The sequence below is a fragment of the Podarcis bocagei genome, assembly GCF_964188305.1.
Source record: "Podarcis bocagei genome assembly, chromosome: 7".
In the NCBI taxonomy this organism is placed as follows: Eukaryota; Metazoa; Chordata; class Lepidosauria; order Squamata; family Lacertidae; genus Podarcis; species Podarcis bocagei.
In genome coordinates, this window is record NC_138132.1 from 3556640 (window position 1) to 3582658 (window position 26019).

The 26019-nt window shown below is 49.7% G+C and overlaps 1 protein-coding gene across 6 annotated transcripts in view; it reads right to left on the reverse strand.

The window, feature by feature from the left end:
• Nucleotides 1-26019, reverse strand: part of PAK4 (p21 (RAC1) activated kinase 4) — a 78872-nt gene that overhangs the window by 21096 nt on the left and 31757 nt on the right. For all 6 annotated transcript variants that reach the window (XM_081200334.1, XM_081200338.1, XM_081200336.1 and 3 more), the window contains one exon: nucleotides 4450-4673. In XM_081200334.1, the coding sequence (XP_081056460.1) occupies nucleotides 4450-4653 (204 nt within the window). In that variant the 5' untranslated portion in view covers nucleotides 4654-4673. Of the gene's footprint in view, nucleotides 1-4449; nucleotides 4674-26019 lie in introns of those variants that run through there.

The following is a 26019-nucleotide window of genomic DNA, read 5'->3' on the forward strand; positions in this document are numbered from 1 at the left end:
AGGCTCATCTAGCCAGCTGGAAACGTCAAGAGGCAAAGATTCCCAAGAGGCAGGCTTGCCGGAGGGCGTGGGGTGGGGGGAAGAGAGGGAATGTGCTCATGGAAGAGAGAGATCTGAGCCGCAGGATCAACACAGAATCACAGAGCTGCAGAGTCGAAAGGGAGCCCCAGGGGCCATCTAGTCCAACCCCCTGCAATGCAGGGGTCTCAACTGAATCAGACACAACAGGAGGCCACCCAACCTCTGCTTGAAAACCTCCAAGGAAGGAGTCTCCATCCTGAAGGTCCAGATTCCGGGCCAAGAACACTCCTAACCGCTATAACGTACCATTACACAAGCACACTTGGCACAAACTGGCTCTAGTCCAACGTGGTGCCCAAAGGGGCAGAAACAGAAGGTTTCTTCCGTGTGGGCATGTGGCAGCAGGAGGAGATCTATGAGGCAACAGGGAGTAGGGGAAGGCTGAGTGAAAGGGGGTCCCGGGGAAAGCGCAGGCTACAGACTAAGTGATGCAAGCTTCGCTCCCCGCGAGAGAAGCAGATGGTGCATGTGGCTGGACTTGCTCTGGAGTTTCGTCTGACAAAACCACACTGACATTCACACAAGCCGTGCAGGAGCTGTGCCTGGGGTCAGAGAAATGCCCAAGTGCAGTGCGCTAACTGCTCCCACGTGCATGGAAGCTGCTCTCTCTACAATGGCAGGTGTTTTGTTGGATAAAGGAAAAAGGGAGATTCTAGTATCTAAAATCACATGGAAGAGGGGAGCAAGCCTGTTTTCTGCTGCTCCGGAGGGGACGGCCCAAACCAATGTGGTCAAACGACACTAAGCATCAGGAAGAACTTCCTGGTGATAAGAGCTATTCGACAGTGGAACGGACTCTCCTTCGTTGGAGGTTTTTAAAGAGAAGCCGGGTGGCCATCTGCCAGAGATCCTTTAGCTGCAATTCTTGCATTGCAGGGGGTTGGACTAGATGACCCTTGGGGGTCTCTTCCAGCTCTACAGTTCTGCGTTTCTCAGAGCTGAACCTTCCACAGCAGGTTCTGTGCCTAAGAGGGAGAGGGATGGGCTTCTTAGCTCCAAATGCCGTTCCTGGACTCGCCAGGAAACAGCCTGAAGCAGCAATGCACAGCGTGTTGCCTTGAATGAGTTTCTGAAGTGTCCTCCTGGGTAAACAAGAGGCAATTTGCAGAGGCCTGCAGAAACGTTAAGATCCCACCCTGCAGCTGCAGGACACGGAATGGGAGCCCGGCTCGTCGGAGGCGGAAACAGGGGCCCCTCCCCACAGCAGCTCCCAGAGCACCCCTAGGACAAGGTGCCTCGCCCTCCCCAGAAATGCAGCGCTGCGCCTCCAAGGGAAACAAGCAATCCCTGCAAAACTGCTGTGGCGTTTATTGGGAAGGCAGGGAGGGGTTGTTTAGTTCCCTAAACAAGGCACGTCCCAAATTCTGGGGAAATTAGGGAGCTGGGGGCAGGATGACACCAGAAGCAGGGAAAGGTGTGGGTGAGTGGTCAAAGGGAAAGAACGGAAGAAGCTTGGAAGAACAGCCAAGAAAAGGAACAGCCAGCAAGATGGCTCTACTGGAATATTGCAGCTAGGGCATGGGGCAGGGGGAGATTTGAGCTGGCACTTCCTATATACAGTGGTACCTCGGGTTACATACGCTTCGGGTTACATACACTTCAGGTTACAGACTCCGCTAACCCAGAAATAGTGCTTCAGGTTATGAACTTTGCTTCAGGATGAGAACAGAAATCGGGCTCCGGCGGCACGGCAGCAGCAGGAGGCCCCATTAGCTGAAGTGGTGCTTCAGGTTAAGAACAGTTTCAGGTTAAGAACGGACCTCCGGAACAAATTAAGTACTTAACCCCAGGTACCACTGTATATATCTGTTTTTTAACATATCATTTCAACAGTAATTAAACATACTTTTACATCTTATTCAATTTTTTTTACTTCCATCAGTCCTGTCTGAAAATTTTCCAATCTAATCTCTTAGTATGAATTTCTTATTTTCCCTATGACATTTCAATCTCATAATCAATATCTCTATCTTTTTCTACTTTGTAACACTTCGTATATTTCTGCTTCTTGTAGTCCTACTAGCGTAATTTGTTGATTACAGTTGCTCTTCAAATAATTCATATACTTCTTCCAATCTTCTGTAAATCTCTGGTAAATCGCTGGCACTTCCAACAAGGTGGGGCTCTGGCTAAGAGGCAAATTCTCCTGCCAACAGCGCCTCCCGGACCCAAGCAGACCAGTCTCATCAAGCCCCACACCAGGCCGCGGCAGGACTGGAACAACAGGTCTTGGGCTTTTATTCAGACCCAAGCCTTTCCCTCGCTTCTCTCCAGGAAGGCAACACGGGCTGAGTCACCCTCTGCTGAAATTACACGGAGCAGCAGCCTCTGCCGTGCCCTGAAAGTCACAAGCCACTTCCTCTGTGGTCAGGGATGCGACAGGACTTCCGCCCCTACCTTGTACTTGGGGACAAGCAGGTGGCGCCTGGACGTGCCAGCCAGCCGGCTTATTTAAAAGGACAACATCCACTTTGGGCTTACAAAAATAAATGCAAAAAAACCCCACCACGCACACGCCATTTTAAAATGCAATATTGTTAGCAGAGCGACCAGGAGATAAACCGCATACAAAATACCTGGACACGCAAAAAGGCATTCCGATCGATTTTGGTATGAACGCTGAAGCCTCATGGCCAGGTTCAATGCCATGCAAGCATTCAGACCTAACCAAGCGTCATAGAATTGTAGAGTTGGAAGGAACCCCAGGGGTCATCTAGTCCAACCCCCAAGCACAGATGAAGAACCCCTGACAGGTGGCCCTCCAACCTCTGCTTAAAAACCTCCCGTGAAGGAGAGCCCACTACTTCCGCCTGCCCTCTACCTGGCAGTACAATGATTTAACTCTTTCCAATACACTTTGCTGTCCTTGAATCCTGCTAGCCCATAGAAAGCCAGGCACTGATATCCTAATGCCTAAATAGCCTTCTCCATCAGCTAACCCTGACAGGGTTGCCTGTCACTATCTGCTCCTGGCTTGAACTAAAAGCTGAAGCAGGGCTCCCCTTGCTGCCTCCTCGGCTAAGTAAATAGACAAACACAGGCATTCTCCTTACCGCTAAGGATGTTCACACTGGTAAGCTGTCGAGGGTGGGCTGGGTATCAGGATGAGCCCCAAACCAGCACCCCATAGTACAGGAAGTGCGATAAATCTCTTCCAGGAAAACCAGCCAGCAAACCCCTTCCCCCATCGGACACAAACCTTTAAAAGCCTGCCGGTTTCCAGATCTGGGTGAATCACTGTTGACTTGAGGACACAAACCACGTTGTTTTCAGGATCAAGTTCCTGGCTTGCTAACACGCAGCGCTGTAGCAACCCCCCTGCGCCCTCCAGCAGAAGGCATTTCGGCTCCTCCGCCTCAAGCCGAACCTCGTGATGCTTCTGAAAGAGCCCGGCGCTTCTGCCCCCAGAGGCCAACTCAGAGCTGCCTCACACACGCTGCATTTGACCCCTTGCCTGCTGCGCTGGGACTCCACTCCCACGTCCAGATTCTGGCTCTGGCGTTCAGGCCTGGGTGTCCCGCAGCTCCGAAATGTGTCAGGCGTGCGATCCGCTCTCTCTCCCACCCACCTCACCCTGGGGGGAAAATTAGCTGAGCTGCGAACTCATTACATGCAGGACACATACATCGCCCCATTCCACAAATGGAAGGGGTCGTTCCAGGATCTATGCCTGAACCAAGCAGTCGTTCAGAGACGACATCTCATTTTGCATGCTCGGCAAGGGGAGCCTCTTACGCTACACCCCAGAGATGGGGGTCCAAAACTCCAGTCACTCCTATATCCAAGCGCAGCACAAACGACAGACAGGAGACCCGGTGGGTGAGGGTAGCAAACTTCTGACATGGACAGAACTCGAGTCCTACAGAATCCGCTCATTACTTCGTCAGAAAAAAATTCAGGAAGCTGTTCTGATGTTACGTTTAGTCTTGTGAACGCACCCCCAAGCCTTCAAGGTTACACTGCAACCGGAATCCGTCCCCCGGCTCAACTCACATATCCAGGAGTTTTGCCAGATGGCAGCAAACTGCAGTCTTGGGAGAGACGCTGAGTTCTCAAAAACCACTCCAACCTTATGGCTGGTGACAAAGTGGTTGGGTGAAATGACCCCAAGGTTACTTTGAGAGTCTCCTCTAGCGGTTTGAAGCTCTAGGTTCAGGATGTGTCGTCCCCCCGCCCCCGCCCCCTTCTTACACAGCATCAAAAGGTCTACAGATAGCACCTGTCCACATCAGAGCAGGCTGCAGCTGCAGCTACCAGCTGGCCATTTTATGGCTTACTCGCTAAGCCACCGCTCAGAAGCACATTCCCCTTCCAAGAGCAATGTATGAAGTTCAGGTCCCACACGAGAGCAAAGCTAGTGCTATCTACCTTCTGAGAGCCAGACTGGACGGCCGTAATGCACACTGGATCCACCAACGGCTTCGGCCGCTTGGCCGACTCCTCGATGATGCCCTGCCATTGCCTCGGCAGCCCTATGAACTTCTGCTCCTGCTGGTCATAGCCGGTGTGGACCCGGTGCTCAAAGTTGGAGGGGGCGGAGATCTCAATGCGCTTCTTCTTCTTGCTGAACATGGTGATGTTGGCTAGCAGACCTGAAAGGAAACACAGAAGGCGGTTTAGAAGAAAAACAAAAAGCGAGAGGAAATCATAGGAAAAGAAGAAAACAGGCAAATAAGGGTCAGTATAAAGCTTTGGCTTGAAATCGAAAATGGGCATCAGCTTTGCAGAAACGTCCTACGTATGGGTCAGGCATTCACAGACATACAGCAAACTAAAAGGGAGCAGAACTCAAACGCTCTCCTAGGACCAGGCTTCAGAAATGTTGGACTACAACTCCCATCAGCCCCAGCCAGTACAGCGCCTGTAGCCCCAAACATCTGGAAGGTACCAGGCTGGGGAAAGGATGAGCCTCAAGAACCTTCAAGCAAATGAAGCTCTGGCTTGTTGCAGGAGCTGGAAAAACGCCCCAGTCATTCCCTTCCTTTGCTCAAGACTGATAGGTTGCTGGAAACCACAGGAGAGGAGGGGTGCTCTGGTGCCCAAATCCTGCTTGCTGGTTTCCGCACAGGCATTAATTAGGCCACTGCCGGAACAGGATGCTGGACTAGACAGGCCATTGGCGTGACCCAGGACACTCTTGTGTGCTCTCTCTTCTTTTGCAGTCGCTGCACAATGAAGAAACCGATTAAGGCGCTTGACAAATATTAAGAGAAAAGCAAGACAAGCCATTGGCATCCAATCGGCTGTTATCAGTTTGGCCTGTTTGTCCATCTAGCTCTGTACTTTCTCTAGCTGGCGATGGCTCTCCAGGGCCTTGCGCTCAGAGAGAGGGAGAGGTTTCCCCCGTTACCTGCTACTCAGGTCTTTTTAACTGGAGGCTCTGCCAGGGACTGAGCCTCAAACCTATTGCCTACAAAACATGTGCTCTGCACTGATTTATAGCCCCTCCACACGAGAAAGAATAGAGCCACAAGGTCAGTAAGATTCGGGGCAAGACACCTTGCAGGATCACTGCTTCCAATGCCAGCAGCGTAATCAGTGCAAACTTATTCCCAGTCACAACACTGGGAACCCTTGAAGTCTGGCTACAAAGGACTACAGAGCTGGCTGGCTGTAAACCTTTCTCCAGCGATGAAACCAAAAGCCTTACAAATACATTTGGAGAATCTACTCTTCTGGAGGTAGCAGAGACAACCAAAAAAAGTACACACAACTACATGAGAGCAAAGGAACAGCCCAGCACATGGCATGACAGAAGTATTTTTATTTATCTCATTTATTTAAAGCATTTGGTTGCCTTTGTTGACACAAAACATGATGGAAAAAAGCCTCCTCCAAGGGAAACCTTGGAGATCAATACAGCAGCACATCAAACATTCTCAGAGGGAACTCGAAGATACAAAAGCCACTTACGAGACGTACAAACAAAGTGTGTTTTGAAATGAGACTTTAGCCACGAGGATAAGGATCGGGTGGATACAAGTAAAGCTCTCTTTAATAGAGTCAGAGCAGGCAATGTGTACAGGTAGTGCTTTAAAAAACCCACAGGACTCCTGATGACATTCCCATGCTTCTTAAAATATCTCTTGGCCACCAGATGCTAGGAATAGGGAGGGGATGTGGCTCAAGGAGTTTTAAATGTTTGATGTTTTACTATGTTTTTATATGTGCTGTAAGCCGCCCAGAGTGGCGTATAATAATAGTAATAATAATGAGGATAATAATGATAATAATAGTAGTAATAATAATAATAGTTCTCCTAAGGAACTCTGAGAGCCGCCCCTTCCAAAGGCATCTGCCGGGCCACTGCCAGACTCCCCACAGCAAGCCAAATATATTCTGAAAGTGGGGCAGGATCTCTCTTCTTTGCTCCACATGCCAGCCCAGTCCTTTCCCAGCTTCTGTCCTGCTTTTGCCTGGACGCCTTTGCCTCAGCAAATCCTTGGGCAGAGCCTCCGCCTACTCAGAGAAACAGTTTTGTTTTGACTCATCTGTCCCACAGGTGCCCGAGCCCTTGATGACCCCGGAAAGCATTCCTAAAACTGACTGCAGTCAGAAGCGCTCAGCACTTTGTAGGATCAGATCTGTGTCAATCCCGGCTGGCGGCTTAATCGCAAACACACAGACACATCCGGTTCTTATTGCACAATGACAGTGGCCCTCTCTTGAACCAGGGCAAGGGAGGAGTTCCAAACCACTTCCAAGAGACTCTGATCAGCGATGATGAAGAGATCATCGCGTCACAGCCTTTCCTGCACAATACGATCGCACCTTATGCATGGGTTTGGTTCCAAATCCTTGGAGTTGCCCTGCAGCTAGCGGATGAGGGGCAGAGAGAAATCCCCACACTCCCAGAGACCATGCGCTGAGTGGGCCTTCTCAGCAAACATTGCAGAGAGCTTAAAAGAGCTGCTTGCACAGGTAACCCAAGAGGAATCTGTGTGAAAAGAGATTTTATGCTCTCTGACTTGCTTGGGGGGCAAGGCTTGCTCAGTGTGCCAGTTCAAGGAGGCTGTGGTCCTCATGTGAGATCGTACGGAAACACAATGACCTCACAGCAGCATTCCAGAGCCCCTGCGCTGAGTGTGTCTTGCTCCCCAAGCAAGGTGGAGGAGAGCTTAAAAGCTCCTTCTGCACCAGGTAACACCAAGCAGACCTGACACAAAAGAGCTTTTTTGCTTGGATCTAACTTACGCCGTTTCAACCAGCCTGCCTTCAATCGCGCCCGGCTGAAATCACACAAATGCACGCAGAGTGCGACAGTACTGCGCTAGACCCAAAAGCAGAGGGCGACACCGCAGAGAGACCTGAGGAAATCGGATTTTCCTGGGCTGCAAGGAAGCTTTGGCACCAAGGGAGATCTAAGCAGGTCTTCCCGAGCTGCTGTAAATAAGGAAAGGCCTGGCTTGTTTACATCCGTAGGACGGAGCATCCTTGAAAGACAAAGGCAGGACAAGAGAACAGGCAAACATTTTGCTCAAGGCAGACTGAAGAGCACTCGGGATCAGTACAAAGAAGATGGCTGAAGCGGTCAAAATGGTTACGTATTCCTGGTATCTCACCTGCTGATCATCCACTGCCTTCCCTTCAACCAGGCAGCCTCAACTTAATACAACTGACCAGAAGAAGCTATGGGAGCTATTACCGTATTTTTCGCTCTGTAAGACGCACCAGACCATAGGACGCACCTAGTTTTTGGAGGAGGAAAACAAGAAAAAAATATATATATTCTGAATCCCAGAAGCCAGAACAGGAAGAGGGATCTGGCTTCTGGGATAGCCTCTTGCTTTTCCTGGCTTATGGGATAGCTGCGCGCAGCCTCTCCCGGGCAGCGGGATGAAGGCTCCCCCTGCCCGGAAGAGGCTGCGCGCAGCCAAGGCAGAAGGCTTCCCCAAGAGCCACGCTCCCTTTAAAGAGCGCACGGAGCGCGTGTGCGACTCTTGGGGGCTTTTCCCCCAGGAGGGAGAAGGGCTGCCCTTCTCCCTCCTCGGGGAAAAGCCCCCAAGAGCCGCACACACGCTCCACACAGCTCTTTAAAAGGAGCGCTGAGCAGAGCCTCCCGCCTGCATTTACTCCATAAGACACACACACATTTCCCCTTACTTTTTAGGAGGGGGAAAGTGCGTCTTACAGAGCGAAAAATACGGTGAGTGCCTTCCTATTCTGGGTCACACTTCTTTTGATACTAAATCAAGCCACCTTGTGGGTTGACAGAACAAGGGAGAGCAGGGGCAGCAACATGTGGTTTTTTTTTCTCCATCCAGGGAAGAAGAAGAGGAGTTTGGATTTGATATCCCGCCTTTCACTCCCCTTCAGGAGTCTCAAAGCGGCTAACATTCTCCTTTCCCTTCCTCCCCCACAACAAACACTCTGTGAGGTGAGTGGGGCTGAGAGACTTCAGAGAAGTGTGACTGGCCCAAGGTCACCCAGCAGCTGCAGGTGGAGGAGCGGAGACGCGAACCCGGTTCACCAGATTACGAGACTACCGCTCTGAACCACTACACCACACTGGCTCTCTAAGTAAGTAAGAGGCATCACCAGAGTTCAGGTCTTAAGCGGCCAGGTTTCCGACAGGGCCCTGGATCATGCAGGATGCGGCGGCTAGGCTGCTGATGAGAGCTTCTGGTTGAGAACATGTGACTCCACTGTTAAAACAGTGGCTGCCTACCAACTACCGAGCCTCAGGCACCACCTGAACCCTTATATTTCAGCTCAATAGCCAAGATCATCACCAGCAGTGCCAGTGGTGAGGCTCGTTTGACAGCAAGAAACCAAGCCTTTAGTATCACCTGTGCAACTCTCTGCCACTAGACCAGCGGTTCTCAACCTGTGGGTCCTCAGATGTTGTTGGACTACAACTCCCATCATCCCTGAGCTCTGGCCTTGCTAGCTAGGGGTGATGGGAGTTGTAGTTCAACAACTTCTGGGGACCCACAGGTTGAGAAAGGCTGCACTAGACCAGTGTTTCCCAACCTTTTTTGGGCAACGGCACACCTGTTTGATGAAAAAAATCTCGCGGCACACCACCATTACAGCCCCGTGACGTCAGCGCGCAGTGTCACGCCGGGAGGGACGCACAAAAGTGAAAGTTTTTAATTTTTTCCCCTCCCCCTTGCCGGGGAACCTCCAAGCTTTGGGGGTGGGGGGGGAGGAGGCAGCAGAGCGAGGGACTGAGGGACGGCGGCAGCTGAGGCGGTGGCGGCTGTTGTGGTGGTGGCGGCGATAGCGGGCGGAGGAGGGGGCGGCGGCAGGAGTTGCTGCTGCTGTTGTTGCTGCTGCTGCCCGGACATGCCGGCCTCCTCCTCCTCCGCTGTCTCGCGCTCCTCCCTTTTGCATGCGCTGCCCCGCCGCTCGGCACCACCACCGCGGAGCCGCCCCCGGCTCGACGCGGATCCTCGCCGCTACCGCCTCTCACCGCCCGACTCGCCCGCCTCCCTCCCACGGCACACCAGCCGATGTCTCACGGCACAGTAGTGTGCCGCGGAACACCGGTTGGGAAACACTGCACTAGACAGTCATCAGGAGCCTTCTGTGCTGAAAACTTTTCTATTCTGCCAGGCCTATGCAGCAGCTAAGAATGTATCCTTCCACAATGGTTATTTGATGTCTGATCTTAACCTCTTTATGGTTCTTATTGTATGGTTTTATGTTTTGTTGCTGTAAATCACTTTGAGATAGATATATGTATTATGACACAGCATATATATATATATATATATATATATATATATTATATAAATAAACAAACAAAATAAATAAGAACAAAAGAAGAGCCTGCTGGGCCAAGGCCAGTGGCCCATTGAGTCTAGCATCCTGTTCTTACAGCAGCCAACTAGATGTCCCAATTCATCCAAGTCGGTAGCCATCACTGCCTCCTGGGGCAGTGAGTTCCATAGATTAACAATGTGCTTTGTGAAGAAGGACTTCCTTTTATCTCTCCTGAATAATTGCACATGCTGGCCAGAGTAACCTTATAGAAAACTGGTGTTCTAACCCTCCAAGCTCCGGAGGGATTTGCAGTGGGAACCCTGTTCCTTGAACAATCTCTCTACCCTGGACTGACCCATTATTAAGATGCACTGTAAATGTGAAACACGGCTGGTTTCTCTCTCCATCTATTAAACATGCACTCTGACTCTTAACATCACTTTGATTTCTGGTTTATGACGGCAATGAGGCAAGCCCCTTATCAGATTTCTCAGGCACCGGAGGTGTGTGTGTGTGTGTGTTTGTGTGAAATTCTGCAGGGCAGAAAGTGTTAACTCCTGACCTTCCCAGATCACTTTTTACAACACCGCTCGACCAAAATAAAAGCATGGAGCAGAACAAAAACCAAAGCATGAATGATCTGCCCTGGTTGACATTTTCGCTATCAAGTACAAAGCGAATGCACAGAAGCGGGTCAGATTTTCGTATCACAAAGGAGGGTGGGGAAGTAAGAGGAAGTCTGATCCTTTGGCAAAACTGAGCACAAAGGCATCTCAAGATTGCTGCGAAAGATTTCACTGAAGTTCTGCTAGTGTGCGAGTTGACTGTGAAGGGGTACAAGGCAGAAAATGGATTCAAATCTCTAATCCACAAAACACGGATCTGGAGTTCATGCCCCTTGCACATACAAAGATCCCTCCTCTCTCACCCCAACCGAGATTTTAAAGGCCAGAGGGCTTGGCCTGCAGGCACCTCTCTGTCAAAGTCGCCTCAAACCACGTGCTGTGGCAAAAACAGATAAAACTGCAGCCAAAATTCCAGGAAGAAAACTGGTGCCGTCTTGAAATAGAAGCAGCACGACCAGGCAATTTTAAGAATGAAAAGTGTTTTTAATTTCTGAGGCCAAAAGGCAGGATATAAATGATTTTTTTAAACCATTGGGACCTTACAACAAAATATTGCAGTATGGAATGCCTCTGTTCAGAGCTCCAGCCACTCCAGTCTATCCTCCATTATTTATTTAGGGAGGAACGCACTGGCGTCCAATTCAAGATATATTGCATTCTTTTAATTTCTCCAGTGAAGTCTATGGGAAGCTCCCTGGGGACGCTGAGAAACAGCTTCTCAGTGTGAACCAGGAAGTAACTTATGGCTCTTTCTATCCATACGAAACATATGCACCATCTATACCACTGCATTTTAGCCCCCAGCTGTCCACCATGCAGTTGTCCGGTCATTCCCTTATCAATCGCTCAACATCCTGTGCCACTTGAGTTATGAGGGTCGTTTTGAGTACCACTCCTATAAATTAATTTTTCTCTGTAGGCTTTTTGTACTTGTGTATACCTTGGGGTTAGGGACGCGGGTGGCGCTGTGGGTTGAACCACAGAGCCTAGGGCTTGCTGATCAGCAGTTCGAATCCCCGTGACGGGGTGAGCGCCCGCTGCTCAGTCCCTGCTCCTGCCAACCTCGCAGTTCGAAAGCACAAAGTGCAAGTAGATAAGTAGGTACCGCTCTGGCAGGAAGGTAAACGGCGTTTTTGTGCACTGCTCTGGTTCGCCAGAAGCGGCTTAGTCATGCTGGCCACATGACCCGGAAGCTGTATGCCAGCTCCCTCAACCAGTAAAGCGAGATGAGCGCCGCAACCCCAGAGTCGTCCGCAACTGGACCTAACGGTCAGGAGTCCCTTTACCTTTACCTTTATACCTTGGGTTACCCACAAGCCCGCAGGCACTTCTCTCACAATGTGGGCATTGTGGTTTTGGGTACATAAGCACAAGACTCCAGCCAGTATAACGCAGGATAAACACAACCTCTCCCCGCTTCCTTCCATTTTGTGTTGAGTGGCCTGAGACAGGAAAACCATCTTTCAAATTGAGAGACCGGGTTTGACACACTGAACAGGTCAAGGTGGGATCTTCTGCAGGGTCAGTGTGGAAATGCGGTTGAAACGAGCAGGGCAAGTTTGGCAGAGTGCCTGATCCCAAAGCTGGGAAGGATCAGGAGTGACCTGGCATTGCCACCTCTGTGACTCCGATGCCCAGGTTGCCAGTGGCAACACACTGGCATCTAGCCAGTGGGAACAGTTCTGAGCCAGCCACTTTGCGATTCACGTAGGAACCATCTGGCGGACCTGCTCTGGATCTGAACTGGTGACCTACAAAAAGTTTGCAGAAGCCTTTGATCCCCTTAGCGGATCCTTCAAGAGAAACCTCAGGCTTCCTTGGTGGGGCTGGAGATATGCCACGACCCCAGATGCACTGCTGGATCCAATTGGCTGCAGGGATGTCACCCCTTAAGCCAATTAAGGTACGTCGCAGCCGCCACGTAACATACCTGTGCCATACCTGCAAACCATGTTTCTCAGTCACAGCCTGGCAAATTAGAAATGAACTAATCACGGGTCCAGATGACGTCTACCTGAGAGCTCTTAAAAGAATTCACATGCAGAATTGCTGGGATAAAACTGCCAATAGCATGATGGCGTTCTACGAAATTTTGGTGCAACCACACGGAGTAATGTGTTTTTGTTCTGGTTGCCAGACCTCAAAAGGGAAGTTGTGGAGCTGGAAAAGATTCAGAAAAGGGCAACCAAAATGATCAAGGGGGCAAAGCAACTCCCATCTGAGGAAAGGTCACAACATTTGGAGCGGGGACATAATATTAAAACCCAACAGGGTCCTCCAATGAAGCTGAATACTGAAAGATTCAGGGCAGACAAAATACAGTGGTACCTCTGGATACAAATGGGATCCGTTCCGGAGCTCCGTTCGCATCCTGAAGTAAACGCAACCCACGTCTGCGCATCTGCGGGTCGCGATTCGCTGCTTCTGTGCATGCGCGTGATGACATTTCGACTGGCTGCGCATGCGCAAGCGGCGCAACCCAGAGGTAACGTGTTCCATTACTTGCCGTGGAGCGCGACCCGAAAGCGCTCAGCCTGAAGCAGCTTCAACCTGAGATATGACTGTAAAGCACTTCCTCACTTGGACAAGTTAAAAAGGGGATAAGACCAATTCATGGAGGACTGCTTCTCATGGTCCCTCTTTCCCTTTCAGTCATGAACAAGGGGAGGGCACCCAAAGGTTCTGATTTTAAGTCTGCAGCAGAACTTTCCCTCAAAGTTAGAAGCGGCTCATTTTCCTAAGGACAAACCATGTCTTGCCCTTGTGTCTGATTACAGATAGGTAGCCGTGTTGGTCTGCCATAGCCAAAAATAAAAAAATTCCTTCCAGTAGCACCTTAAAGACCAACTAAGTTAGTTCTTGGTATGAGCTTTCGTGTGCATGCACGAAATGTATCTGAAGAAGTGTGCATGCACACGAAAGCTCATACCAAGAACTAACTTAGTTGGTCTTTAAGGTGCTACTGGAAGGAATCCTTGTGTCTGATGTGAGCCTCTGGGTAGGTAGCCCTCTCTTTGACCCCATGTTACAAGTTAAATAGAGGGCATATGGCTAGCTGAACAGCAGAAGAGGTTGCTGGATCAGGCCAATGGCCTATCCAGTCCAGCATCCTGTTCTCACAGTGGCCAACCAGATGCCTGTGGGAAACTTGCAAGCAGGCTCTGAGCACAAAAGTAGTCCTCCTCTTCCTCCTCCTCCTCCTCCTCCTGTACCTTCTTGGAACTTGGGTAAAGGGAACAGGCCTGTGAATTCTTGCATTGGAGAATGAAGCATAAAGTGGTACCTCCAGTTGTGGACGGGATCCGTTCCAGAGCTCTGGTCGGATCCCAAGGTTTGCGCAACCCAAGATTCTGTGCACAGTGCGATAGAGCGCTTCTGTGTGCATGGCGAAACCCAGAAATATATTTCTGGGTTTGCCTCGTGCGTATCCCAAAGGATAAGTAACAAGAGGGGCACGTAAGTCGAGGTACCACTGTAATAGGAAGCAGCAGGAACTGCAGCAAGACCAAAAGGTTACCACGCTGGGCATCACGCTGATTTACAATCTCCTGATTATACAGGGCTGGGGTGAAGAACAGATCTTTATCAAAGTTCAAGGCGGCCGGCAAACTTTCCAACCCAAAGAGATGGTTCTTCCAACTTCCTGCACAGCTGAAGAAACACCCCTTGGAATCAACAGCTTGCAATGCTTTATTAGCTGGCCAGCTAAGATATAATTCCATGTACTTTTTGCCTCTTGCTCTGCAGAACCAACAACCTCACCTTGCTACCCGGAAGCAAGCATACCCGAATTGCCAATATCCTGTAATTGGCAGTCTTGAGGATATTGCTAATCAGAGCAAGAATACGAGCACTTAATCCATATTAACAAACAATAACAATTTCATTAGGAGGATGTTTGTTTGGGGCCTGCCCATAATCTGTCCAGGCTGCCAGACGGGCACCACCCATCCACAGGTCTGGAGGAGGCCCATGTCCCTAGCTCGCCCAAGCCTTTTGATGCGAGCACCAAAGGTGTCAGCAGTCTTGTACAGGAACAAATGCTAGACATTTGGGGCTGGTCCCTAGAAACGTCCTGAACATTCCAGACTGGCAACTGCTGATCCCAGAGCCAAATCCAGATCCTGGAATAGCACCAGTTGTTTCACACTCCCTGTTGCGAAGGGGTGGTGGTGGCAATAGGCCTAGAGGGCACCCTCCACTTTGAAAGGATGGTGAGGGAGACCCGGCTCACTATATCTCTCCCCCACCTCAAGCGGATCTCCTGCAAAATTAGATGCAGACGGGGGCGAACAAACACTCTGCCGGAGAATGAAAATTCAGAAATCTTCACCAACAGAACAGCCAGGTTATGCATCTCGAAGAAAAGGTGCAAATTAAGCCAATTAGCAAATTGAGTTAAACCGGCATAATTTCCTCGGCTTCTACTAGCCACTGGGGTGGGGAAGACCTATCCTAATCCTCAATTTCTTAACTGGAAAGTCTCACCTCTGGCTACTGAATCATCCCCAGACATATTAGTGACCCCTGAAATTTGCTGCCCTCCAACAAATATCAATGTATGCGCTAGAACAGCCAGCAGGATGGCAACCATATATTCTCACAGAGAAATATGAAAGAACAGGGGAGTGGATGAGTCTTGTTAAAAGATGCCTTTTTGTGCGCTATAGTCATTTTGCTTCCTGGGTTGCTAAATTAAAGAACGCATATGGGATAAAAGCCTTCCAAGTGGAGTCAGTAACCACTTCCTCCTCCTATTTCTGTGCAGCCGCCGTCCAGTTTCCAATGACACATTACAGCAGGAACAGCCACTAAACAGCAGAAGGCTTGCAAAAGCTGCTTTGAAGACAGCACCAACTCGATCTCCGAGGGCTGAGCTTGCACTTCTCAGGTCCCTTGTGCTTCTGCTGTGGCATTCTGCTTTTTCCACACCCTGAAAACCACCAGAATCATAAAGCGCTTCCCTGACAAAGAGCTCCCAAGCCATGTCTCTCCAACGCTCCTTCCATCCAGCGCAGCCCAAGAGCTAAGACAGCCCACTGTGCAGCTAACTCTCAGCCAAAGCCAACTCCCAGCTTCACTCCTGCTCTCCTCTTTAACTTGTGGCGTGAAGAATTTGATGCCTTAAATTGTCCCAGAAAACAAGAAACAGTGCTATCTCTGACCGCAACAGAGGAGTAGTGTCTCTTCAACAAACAGCACAATCTTCACCAGGTCTACTAAGAACTAAGTCCTACTGAATTCAATGGGGCTTACTCTCAGGTAAGCGGAGTTAGGACTGCAACCTTAGGCTCCAAGAAGTGCCAAAGCTGCCCAACTGTGGCCCGACAGCAAGACCACAAAGAGGAATACTATACCAGCTTTCGGCCGAACACAGATCTTCTCCAGGCAAAAAGAGGTGACAAACTCCAGACCACGCCGGTTGCAACCTTCTAAGAGAAAGAGCATCTGAGCCACCCGAGAAAGATGCACACCCTCCTTCCCTTCCCTGGTAATGATTACGGGAGCACAGCTCAAGAATTTCCAGACGGGTGGCCACGTTTAGTCACAGCTAAGGAAGAAGAAACTACAAAGAGGATTGCAGAGAAGTTTCGCTACCGAGAGATCTGGACAAACCCAGCAAAAAAAAGGCTCTCAGTGTTACTGGTGCTGAACAAAGCAGTGAAGATGCAGCCAGACTTACAATCCCATTCCTCCTCGTGAGACTTCATCTTGGTTTGCTCGGCGCTCCTCCACAGGCTGCAGCGTCAAAATGGGAGTAACCAAGACTAAGCTCCTGTTTATGACTTTTTGGCCCATCCTCTGTTCAATTAAATGGCTGGTGACCCCTCCCTTCTCCTCAGTCCATTGGCTGGGTGGAAGTTTCCTTACATCTGCTGCTTGGAAGCACAAACCCTGGCAGGCTGTCTCAAGGGCCACTCCCAGAGACCACCAAAGAGCTCAGAAGCCTCTTGCACACACCTTAAAGAAGTGTTTTCTGGGCCCAGAACTAACCTTCAACACCAAGGGGCTACGTGATCCGTTTTGTGCCTTGCAAAAATAATGCATCCCTAATAGCTGGTGGCGCTGTGGGTTAAACCACAGAGCCGATCAGAAGGTTGGAGGTTTGGCTCCCCGTGATGGGGTGAGCTCCCCTTGCTCAGTCCCTGCTCCTGCCAACCTAGCAGTTCCAAAGCACGTCAAAGTGCAAGTAGATAAATAGGTACCGCTCCGGCAGGAAGATAAACGGCATTTCCATGCGCTGCTCTGGTTCACCAGAAGCGGCTTAGTCATGCTGGCCACATGACCCGGAAGCTGTACGCTGGCTCCCTCAGCCAATAAAGCGAGATGAGTGCCAAAACCCCAGAGTCGGCCGCGACTGGACCTAACAGTCAGGGGTCCCTTTACCTTTTTACTAGCTTCCAGGCTCCGCTCAGCCCTGATGTGGCAAAAATGTGTTTGGGTTGAACACATGTCCGATTCTGTATCCCACCCTCAATTCAACAGAACACGACCACCTTTGCCCTTGTTCTTAAAATTACTAGCACTGGCATAGCACAGTGCCCTTGGGGGCAGTGAAATTATGGGGGGGTGGGATTGCTAAAAAGCGGGGGGGGGGGGTACTGAAGTAGATTATCAGACTTTGAAAAGTTGGCATCACTGGATCAACTGTGTTGAATTAATTAAACTAAGCAGTTTTAATTGGATTTTTAACAAATGTGCAATTAATTGTCTGCGTTTTGAATTTTTTTGTGTCATTATCTTTCTTAGTCGGTCATGCATAATATTTTTTTAATACAGTAGGGTAGTAACGGGCCCTGGGGAGGAGTTTATGGAACCAAGGAGGCGGGGCCCTGAAATGGGAACTGCTGGCACATAGGGAAAAGAGTACAGCGAAGGCACCTGCCTGTTGTCAACATACCGCATCAGCTCCTACCTCCTTTTAAAAACAGCCTTCCCCAACTTGGTGCCCTCCAGATGGTTTGGACTGCAGCTCCCACCTTCATCAGCCAGCTAGACCAATGAGAGTTGAGAGTGCAGAACATCAGGAGGACTCCAGGTTGGGGAAGACTTGCTGCAGAAGTTTCCTGCTGACAGTGACCATTGTCCTGCTGGCCAGAAGCATTCCCCCACCCCAACACACACACACTCAGAGAGAGAGAGAGAGAGAGAGAGTCCCTGTGCGGCTCCATAGCTGTGGAGCAGCCGCTCCCAGTATGGAGTGCAAAAAGGGAAGCCCAGAAGCGAACAGGGAACAATTACTGCAGGAGGATTAAGCAAAGCTTCTTCTTTGGTAGTGGTTACTGATTACTGCAGTGTAGAGCCCAATAAATGCAGTTACTCAAAGAGCAAGGAAGGTAACCTCGCAGTATTGCTGGATTTTACTTCTGTGCCCGTTTTAATCTTAGATCTAACATTACACGTTCTTGCATTTTACGGTTTTAACCTCTGTCCTGTGAGCTGCCCAGGGAGCTTTGGCTCTTGGGCAGAACAGAAACGGAAACATATGCCTACATTTGCAATGGGGACCTTACATGAAGCTGCTGTCCACAAATGCAAAGCACTAGGCCTGAACTGTCTGCTCTGAAGAGCAGCAGATCTCCATGATCCCAAATCGAGGGAGAACTTCCTAGTTCTGCTCACCAAGTACCTCTTGGTTGGAGCATGCTCTGGATTAGACGACAATGTCTTGCGAGTTCCTGCTGGTTTTTTCCCCTCCCCCCTTTTTCTAAGCTGCTAAGCCGCTTATCAGCTGATACGATCATCAGATAAGCCGCTAAAAGCCGCTAATAGCGCTAATCCGCTAATCCCTCAATGGGCTTGCTTCGCAAGACGAAAAAACCGCTAGACGAAGAGAATCACAGAACGGATTATTTGGATTATTTTCGCCTTGCGAGGCACCACTGTACTCTAAGCAGCCTAGAGTTGGGGAGGGGTGTGCGCAGAAGACAACTGCAGGTAACTTCACTTTCCCCCAGAGCTGGGCAACGGAGGGAATATTATTTATTGTGTCTGTCCGTCGCTTTAAGTAAACAGAAAGCCTCAAAGCACAGCAAAAGACCAAGTACACAAGCTGACCACAACAGCGAATCACCATTTCTAACGTTTTCTACCTGTCCTTCAAACTTAGCCAACACCTCTCTCAGCACCTTGCAATTAAAATAACCTGTTTACATGAATGAGACATGAGCACCCAGGATCAAAGAGAAATTAGCCAGTGTGGTGTAGCGGTTCATGTGTGGAACTGGGACATGGTTGTAAAGGTAAAGGTAAAGGGACCCCTGACCATTAGGTCCAGTCATGGCCGATTCTGGGGTTGCGGCGCTCATCTCACTTTACTGGCTGAGGGAGCCGGCGTACAGCTTCCAGGTCATGTGGCCAGCATGACTAACCATTTACCTTCCCGCCGTTTACCTTCCCACCGGAGCGGTACCTATTTATCTACTTGCACTTTGACGTGCTTTCGAACTGCTAGGTTGGCAGGAGCTGGGACCGCGCAACGGGAGCTCACCCTGTTGCGGGGATTCGAACCGCCGACCTTCTGATCGGCAAGTCCTAGGCTCTGTGGTTTAACCCACAGGGCCACTCGCATCCCTTGGGACATGGTTGACCAGGGTTCAAACCCCATCAGCCATGAAGCTCTCACCGGGTGATGCTGGGCCATTCACACTGCCTCTCAGCCTAACCTACCTCACAGGGTCGTGGGGATTAAAGGAGGAGGGCAAGAGCCATATGCGCCACTCTTGCGCTTTTGGGAGAAGGAAGCGGGATATAAATGCAATGAATAAATAAATAACGATTAGCCACAAACTAAAAATACTAGCTGTGTGCAACCCCCACAATGTTACTTGCCCAGGGGCTTCAGCGAGACCTACCTGGTGCTGCCCATGCCTGCAGCGCTCCTCTTGAACCCGTTCACACAAACACACCCAATATCTGGTCATGTGACCACCATTTGGGCCCAATGAAACTTGCTCTACTGGCCCCCTGTTGACCCAGACAAATGGCAAAGGGAAAACATCGCTTGGGGGCCCCTTTGTACTGTGGGAAAAGCCAGGAAGGAACCACACCACTACCCCTTAAGGAGTGTAGCAGCAATTTCACACCATTTGCATTTTGTTCCCCACATGTGCTGTCTAAACAAAGGCAGAATTGTATCTGGAAGTGAAAGGAAGCCTTCGGCCACTCCTGCCACAAGACCAACATATGAAGCATGAGGGGGAGAGACAAAGACAAGTCTATTATCTGTTTGCGTGCCCAGCCCACCTCTCTTATAACCCTTCCGCCGCCACATGCTCCCCGATGTTTCTGCACATCATTCTGGAGGGGTGACCTAATGTAACAAAGCAATCCAGGATCGGAAAGGGGTGTCCTCCCTTCTCCCGTCCCTCCGGCCCATCCCAGTCGATTGGCAGAGGATCCATGAAGGAATCTGGCCTGCTGGAGCTCCACAGAAAAGCTCTGGGTATGTTTGCCCTCAAGTCCCACCGCTGGCTGACCCCAGCAGATCACAAGACGTGCTTTGAAACATGCTTGTGTGGGTCTAACTAGCACTCAAGCCACACCCATGCTTCAGAAACATAGCATTTATTTGCTGCCTTTGTGGAAAGTGGGCTGGTTCCCGTTGCCCTGGCTTTTCCGCCTGCCTGTGCACTAGGAGCAGGGATGGATCTTGCTGGACTGCAATTCCCATAATCCCTGACCACTGGCCACGCTGGCTGGGGCCAATGGAAATCAGAGTTCAGCAACTTGTTAACAGCTGTGATTCCTGCACTGCAGGGGGTTGGACTAGATGGCCCTTGGGGTACCCTTCCAACCCTACAAATCTATCATTCTAGAGCTGATCTTGTTTACGGCACTATTGCAAAGGAGCTCTGTTTTCCTCTTCAGTCCACCTTGAGCAGGCATAGGCAATCTCAGCCCTCCAGATGTTTTGGGACTACAACTCCCATCATCCCTGTTAGCTAGGGATGATGGGAGTTGTAGTCCCAAAACATCTGGAGGGCCGAGTTTGCCTGATCTTGAGAATATTCTTCCCTTTGAAGTTGAGGCACCCAGTATCATGGTGATGTCAGGTGACTGGCAGGTGGACAGACCCACCCACCCGTCAAAAGTGGGTCAGGGTTAGGGGAAATCAGGATCCAACCTGTAGCCCAGGTTTCCCTATGTGATTTAAGATTAAAGCTCCAGGCAAAATCAGATCCCTCCACTCTCCACTTTCGGAGGAGCCCAGCCCTCATAGGAATTCCACAAAAGGAGCAGGAGAGAATCGTATCAGAAATGCCCGGAGGCTGATGAAAATGCAGATTGCCAGAGCCTGTGGGAAGAGGACAGTAACACACCCAGGCAACGGCCAGTGTGAAGGAAAATTCCTCCTGACTCCAGGTGCTGATGGGTCAGAAAATGCAATAAACCACATTATAAAATGGATTTTTTTTAAAAAAAAAAAAAGCTTAACTAAAAGAAATGCAATAATATTTTCGGTCTCCAGGTGATGCTGGAAATATCCCAATCACTGAATTCCTTTGACACATTCAGTGTGCTTTGCAATCCTGATGAGATTTACCCCTGCATTGACTCTGATGTTCCGTTCATTAAAAAGCGAGAAATTCTCCAAGTTTTCCACCAAAAGAAGGAGACACACAGTTTCTACTGCAGAAAAAGTAGGCTGGAATTTAAACCATTAATGGGGGTGATGGGAGACGGAGGAAAAGTCTAACCACCACTGAAAAAGTCGATTCTGAAAACTGGGGTGTAGTATATCCCATGCTCAGACCGACAAGATTGCCATGGGTAGAGCGTGGGCTAGAATACCATTTTCATTTTTGTCTATAGTCAAGCCATATATAAATTTTATGAAATACAGTGGTACCTCGGGTTAAGTACTTCATTCGTTCTGGAGGCCCGTTCTTAACCTGAAGCACCACTTTAGCTAATGGGGCCTACTGCTGCTGCCGCGCCGCCGGAGCACGATTTCTGTTCTCATCCTGAAGCAAAGTTCTTAACCCAAGGCACTATTTCTGGGTTAGCAGAGTCTGTAACCTGAAGCGTATGTAACCTGAAGTGTATGTAACCCGAGGTAGCACTGTAAATAAATGCTCAGTGAGGTCCTTCCTATTTTTGATTCAAATGAAGAAGCAAGTCTGGTCTGAAAAAGGTAGCCAGAAGATCCCCTATTGAAAAGGTAGCTGCTGTTGCATTTATATCCCACCTTTTTCTCCTTGGAGCTCAAGTACCGTATTTTTCGCTCTATAGGATGCACCCGACCATAGGACGCACCTCGTTTTAGATGGGGAGAACAAGGGGAAAAAATTATCCCCCTCTCTGCTCAGCGCCCCTTCAGCGAAGCGGCAGGAGAAACGGAGCCCCTTCCATTTCTCCTCCCGCTGGGCTGAAGGGGCGCTGCGCACAGAGGGGGAAATTTTTTTTCTTGTTCTCCCCCTCTAAAACAAGGTGCGTTCACCCAAAGCCTCCAGAGCACAGTGGGAGTTCCCGCTGCGCTTTGGAGGCTTCAGGCGGCTACCTTGGAAGCCTGGAGAGTGAGTGGGGTCGGTGCGCACTGACCCCTCTTGGTCTCCAGGCTTCAGTGAAGGCAACCTGAAGCCTCTGGAGCGCGGCGGGAGTTCCCGCTGGGCTCCGGAGGCTTCGGGTTCCTTTCGACCTGCTCATTGGAGCTGGCGGGGGGAAGCGCTGCTTCCCCTCACCGCCAGCCCGAAAGAGCAGGTCGGGGAACAGCGCAAAGGCTGCACAGCCTTGCCGCTGCCCCCCCCGAGCTTGTGGGGCTGGCGGTGGGGGGAAGCGCTGCTTTCCCCCACCGCCAGCCTCAAAGATCCCTGAAGCCTGCGGAGCGCAGCAGGAACTCGCGCTACGCTCCGAAGTCTTTAGGCGGCTATCGCTGAAGCCTGGAGAGCGAGAGGGGTCAGTGTGCACCAATGCCTCTTGCTCACCAGGCTTCAGCGAAAGCAACATGAAGCCTCCGGAGCGTGGAGGGAGCGCTCCCTCTGCGCTTCAGAGGCTTCGCGTTGCTATCGCTGAAGCCAAGGAGCCTGCATTCGCACCATAGGACGCACACACATTTCCCCGTAATTTTGGGAGCTATAGAGCGAAAAATACGGTACTTCTGCCATTACAGTGGTACCTTGGTTTACAAATTTAATCCACTTCGGAAGTCCATTCTTAAACCAAAACCGTTCTTAAACCAAGGCGTGCTTTCCCTAATGAGGCCTTCCGCTGCTGGTGCCCTTCCACCGTGCGGATTCCATTCTTAGACCGAGGTAAAGTTCGCAAACCGGGACACTGCTTCCAGTTTTGCGGAGTTCGTAAACCGAATCGTTCGTAAACAGGACTGTTCTTAAACCGAGCTACCACTGTACTTGGTGCCTGGTGAATATGGGTTAGCCGACAGCGATCCTCCCAGAACATAAGGTAAAAATAATCAATTTAGAATATTTTTACTCCGCCTCACTCATCTTACTTGTTGCATTTTATTATTCTATGACTTAAAGAGATATTTTTGACATACTGTAAAACAATTTTCTTGCTGTGCAATGAAAACATATTGTTGTTGTTGGCATCCGTCTGTCTTGAGAGACAACGGAGTGCGCCTCTGGGGGTGAAGTCAAACTGCTGCGTTAGCAGCACTGAAATGACTTCCCCAGGGTGCAAGCCTGGGCAGCGTGTCTGGAGGTCCTGGTCTGCCCAGATGACAAGACCCCCCCCCCAGCCTCGCTCGTGGGGTCCGAAGGAAAGCAGAGCAGTGTGTTTGGCACCAGTTTGGCTGCAGGAGTTGCCGGAAGGAGGAGTACAAGGCGCCATTCCAACTGTCTTTTGAGGAAATCCAGCAAAATATTAACACTACACAGCAGGGACAAAAAGACTTCATTAAATGGTCAACCAAAAATCTCCCCTTTCCAGGTTTTGCACCCTCTTGAAAAGGGCCAGCCTCACTGGGGAGGTCAATCTGCAGCCTCAGATCAATTACAGTGGTACCTCAGGTTAAGAACTGAGACGTTCTGGAGGTCCGTTCTTAACCTGAAGCTGTTCTTAACCTGAAGCACCACTTTAGCTAATGGGGCCTCCTGCTGCTGCTGTGCCGCCAGAGCACGATTTCTGTTCTCATCCTGAAGCAAAGTTCTTAAGCCGAGGTACTATTTCTGGGTTAGCGGAGTCTGTAACCTGAAGCGTCTGTAACCTGAGGTACCACTGTACAACCCCCGTTGCATGTAAAGCCATAAGTATCAGAAGCCATTCAATGCCCCCTTGCTACAGAGGAAGCCATGCAAACTGTACCAAAATGAAGAACTTTAACTCCCAGAATAACTTCAGCAGCAATCTTCATGGCTGAGCAGTTTTTAATGGGATGCACATAGCCGAATCCCAATACATTTAAGCAACTAAAGAGCGATTGCCACCCAGTTTCCAGAGATTGGGGGGAGGGGGGAGGTTAAGTTCAGAGCTAACACATTTTTCACTTTTGCCACCTCTGCAAAGGGACCTACATGTTTGCTGAAGGAGAGGAGAAGGTTAAATTACTCTCCAAGGGCATACCCCCCCCCTCACTAGCCACATCCACCAACCTTAACCTAGGTCAAATTCCCTTTATCTCCCTGCCTTGTTTAATTAGTCAGCCATAAACCAACACTTTTTCAGGGCCCTGGATAAGCAGAGGAGCAGAGCAAAAACGCCTACGTCCACTAGCACACACCAGCACACACCCAGCAGTTAAGATCTTGCCACTGGCTGAAAATATAACCACCACCTTAAAAAAAAAAAATCAGACAGAGAGAGGGAAACTGGAAGAGACTGACAAAACTAGTTTCTTCAGGATCAGATATAAACTGGTTCTGTGGTGCAGCTTTTTAAAAAGAAGTTGGAACACTGTGTATTTGTACGGCTGAGTTACAACAACAGCGTCAACACACAGGCATTGTGCGAAAAGGATTCTAGGACCATCTGCGGAGATAAATCCCTACTGGGCATGCAACCATGTTGCTTTAGAAACATTTGCGGGCCCCTGAAATTAACATGTTCTCAACACCTATGGGAACTGCTTTACAGCAAGGAGGAACACGGGCCCACCTGGGTCAGTGCTGCCTTGTCTACAAGAAGCAGAAGTGGCTTTCCAGGGATCAGGTGGGATCTTTCACAGTTCTATGGAGACTGATTATGGGACCTTCCACACACAAAGCATATAGCAGGGGTCAGCAAAGTTTTTCAGCAGGGGGCTGTTTGACTGTCCCTCAGACCTTGTGAGGGGCCAGACTATATTTGGGGGGGGGGGACAAAAAGTGAACGAATTCCTGTGCCCCACAAATAACCCAGAGATGCATTTTAAATAAAAGGACACATTCTACTCATGTAAAAACACGCTGATTCCTGGACCGTCCGTGGGCCGGATTTAGAAGGTGATTGGGCCAGATCCGGCCCCCGGGCCTTAGTTTGCCTACCCATGGCATATAGTCTACACCTAGAGATGCGAAAATCCTCTTCTGTAATGAGTGAAATGCTATTATTATTAGTAGCAGTAGTAGCATACTGTCCTATACCAGCATTTCTCAGGGCGGTTCACAAGATAAAATCACAATATAAAAACACAAAATACAAAATCAAGATAAAAACAAAAAAGGCACTGGATGTCAATCAGCCAAAGGCCTGGTTAAAGAGGAACATTTTTGCCTGGTAAACAAGGTTTTACTCATTGAAAAAAACATGTTGCCCAAAGACTTTATGCAAGAATCTACAGCATCAGCATGCAAATTCCTGTGTCTACTACGTAAACATAAATGAAATTCAAGATGCATTTCTACATCCAGAGATGCTGCCATCTTCACAAGGAAAAAATGCCACAATTGTTATATTAATAAATAGCCACAAGAAATGAATACAGTGCTTGCTTTTTAACCATTTACACTTTGAATTGATTCAGGCACGAGCATCTGAAAAGAACTGTAAAGGTAAAGGGACCCCTGACCATTAGGTCCAGTCATGGCTGACTCTGGGGTTGCGGCACTCATCTCGCTTTATTGGCCGAGGGAGCCGGCGTACAGCTTCCGGGTCATGTGGCCAGCAGGACTAAGCAGCTTCCGGCAAACCAGAGCAGCGCACGGAAACACCGTTTACCTTCCCGCCGGAGTGGTACCTATTTATCTACTTGCACTTTGATGTGCCTTCGAACTGCTAAGTTGGCAGGAGCTAGGACCGAGCAACGGGAGCTCATCCCATCGTGGGGATTCGAACCGCCGACCTTCTGATCGGCAAGCCCTAGGCTCTGTGGTTTAACCCACAGCACCACCCGCGTCCCGTTTGAAAAGAACTGTAGTAGATCTCAATTCACTTTTGACCCCCCTCCATCTGAAATGCCATGCCTGGTCTTGCACTGAATGTAGTATTGACACCCTAAGTTCAACTGATGGCATATGATGTTTACAACCCATGAAACTTGAGTTCTTTGAATGGTTTAGAGGTGGCACTGGAGGACAGAAGGGCTCAGTGCCTTTAACAGATATGTGGCAGGCAGAAATTAAACAGGGCAAGCCTTTTCTAGTATAGGGAAAGTGTTGCTGGCAGACATTCTGTCGAGTTGTGTGACTCCAGATTTATTTTGGGGCATTCCACCGCACCTGCA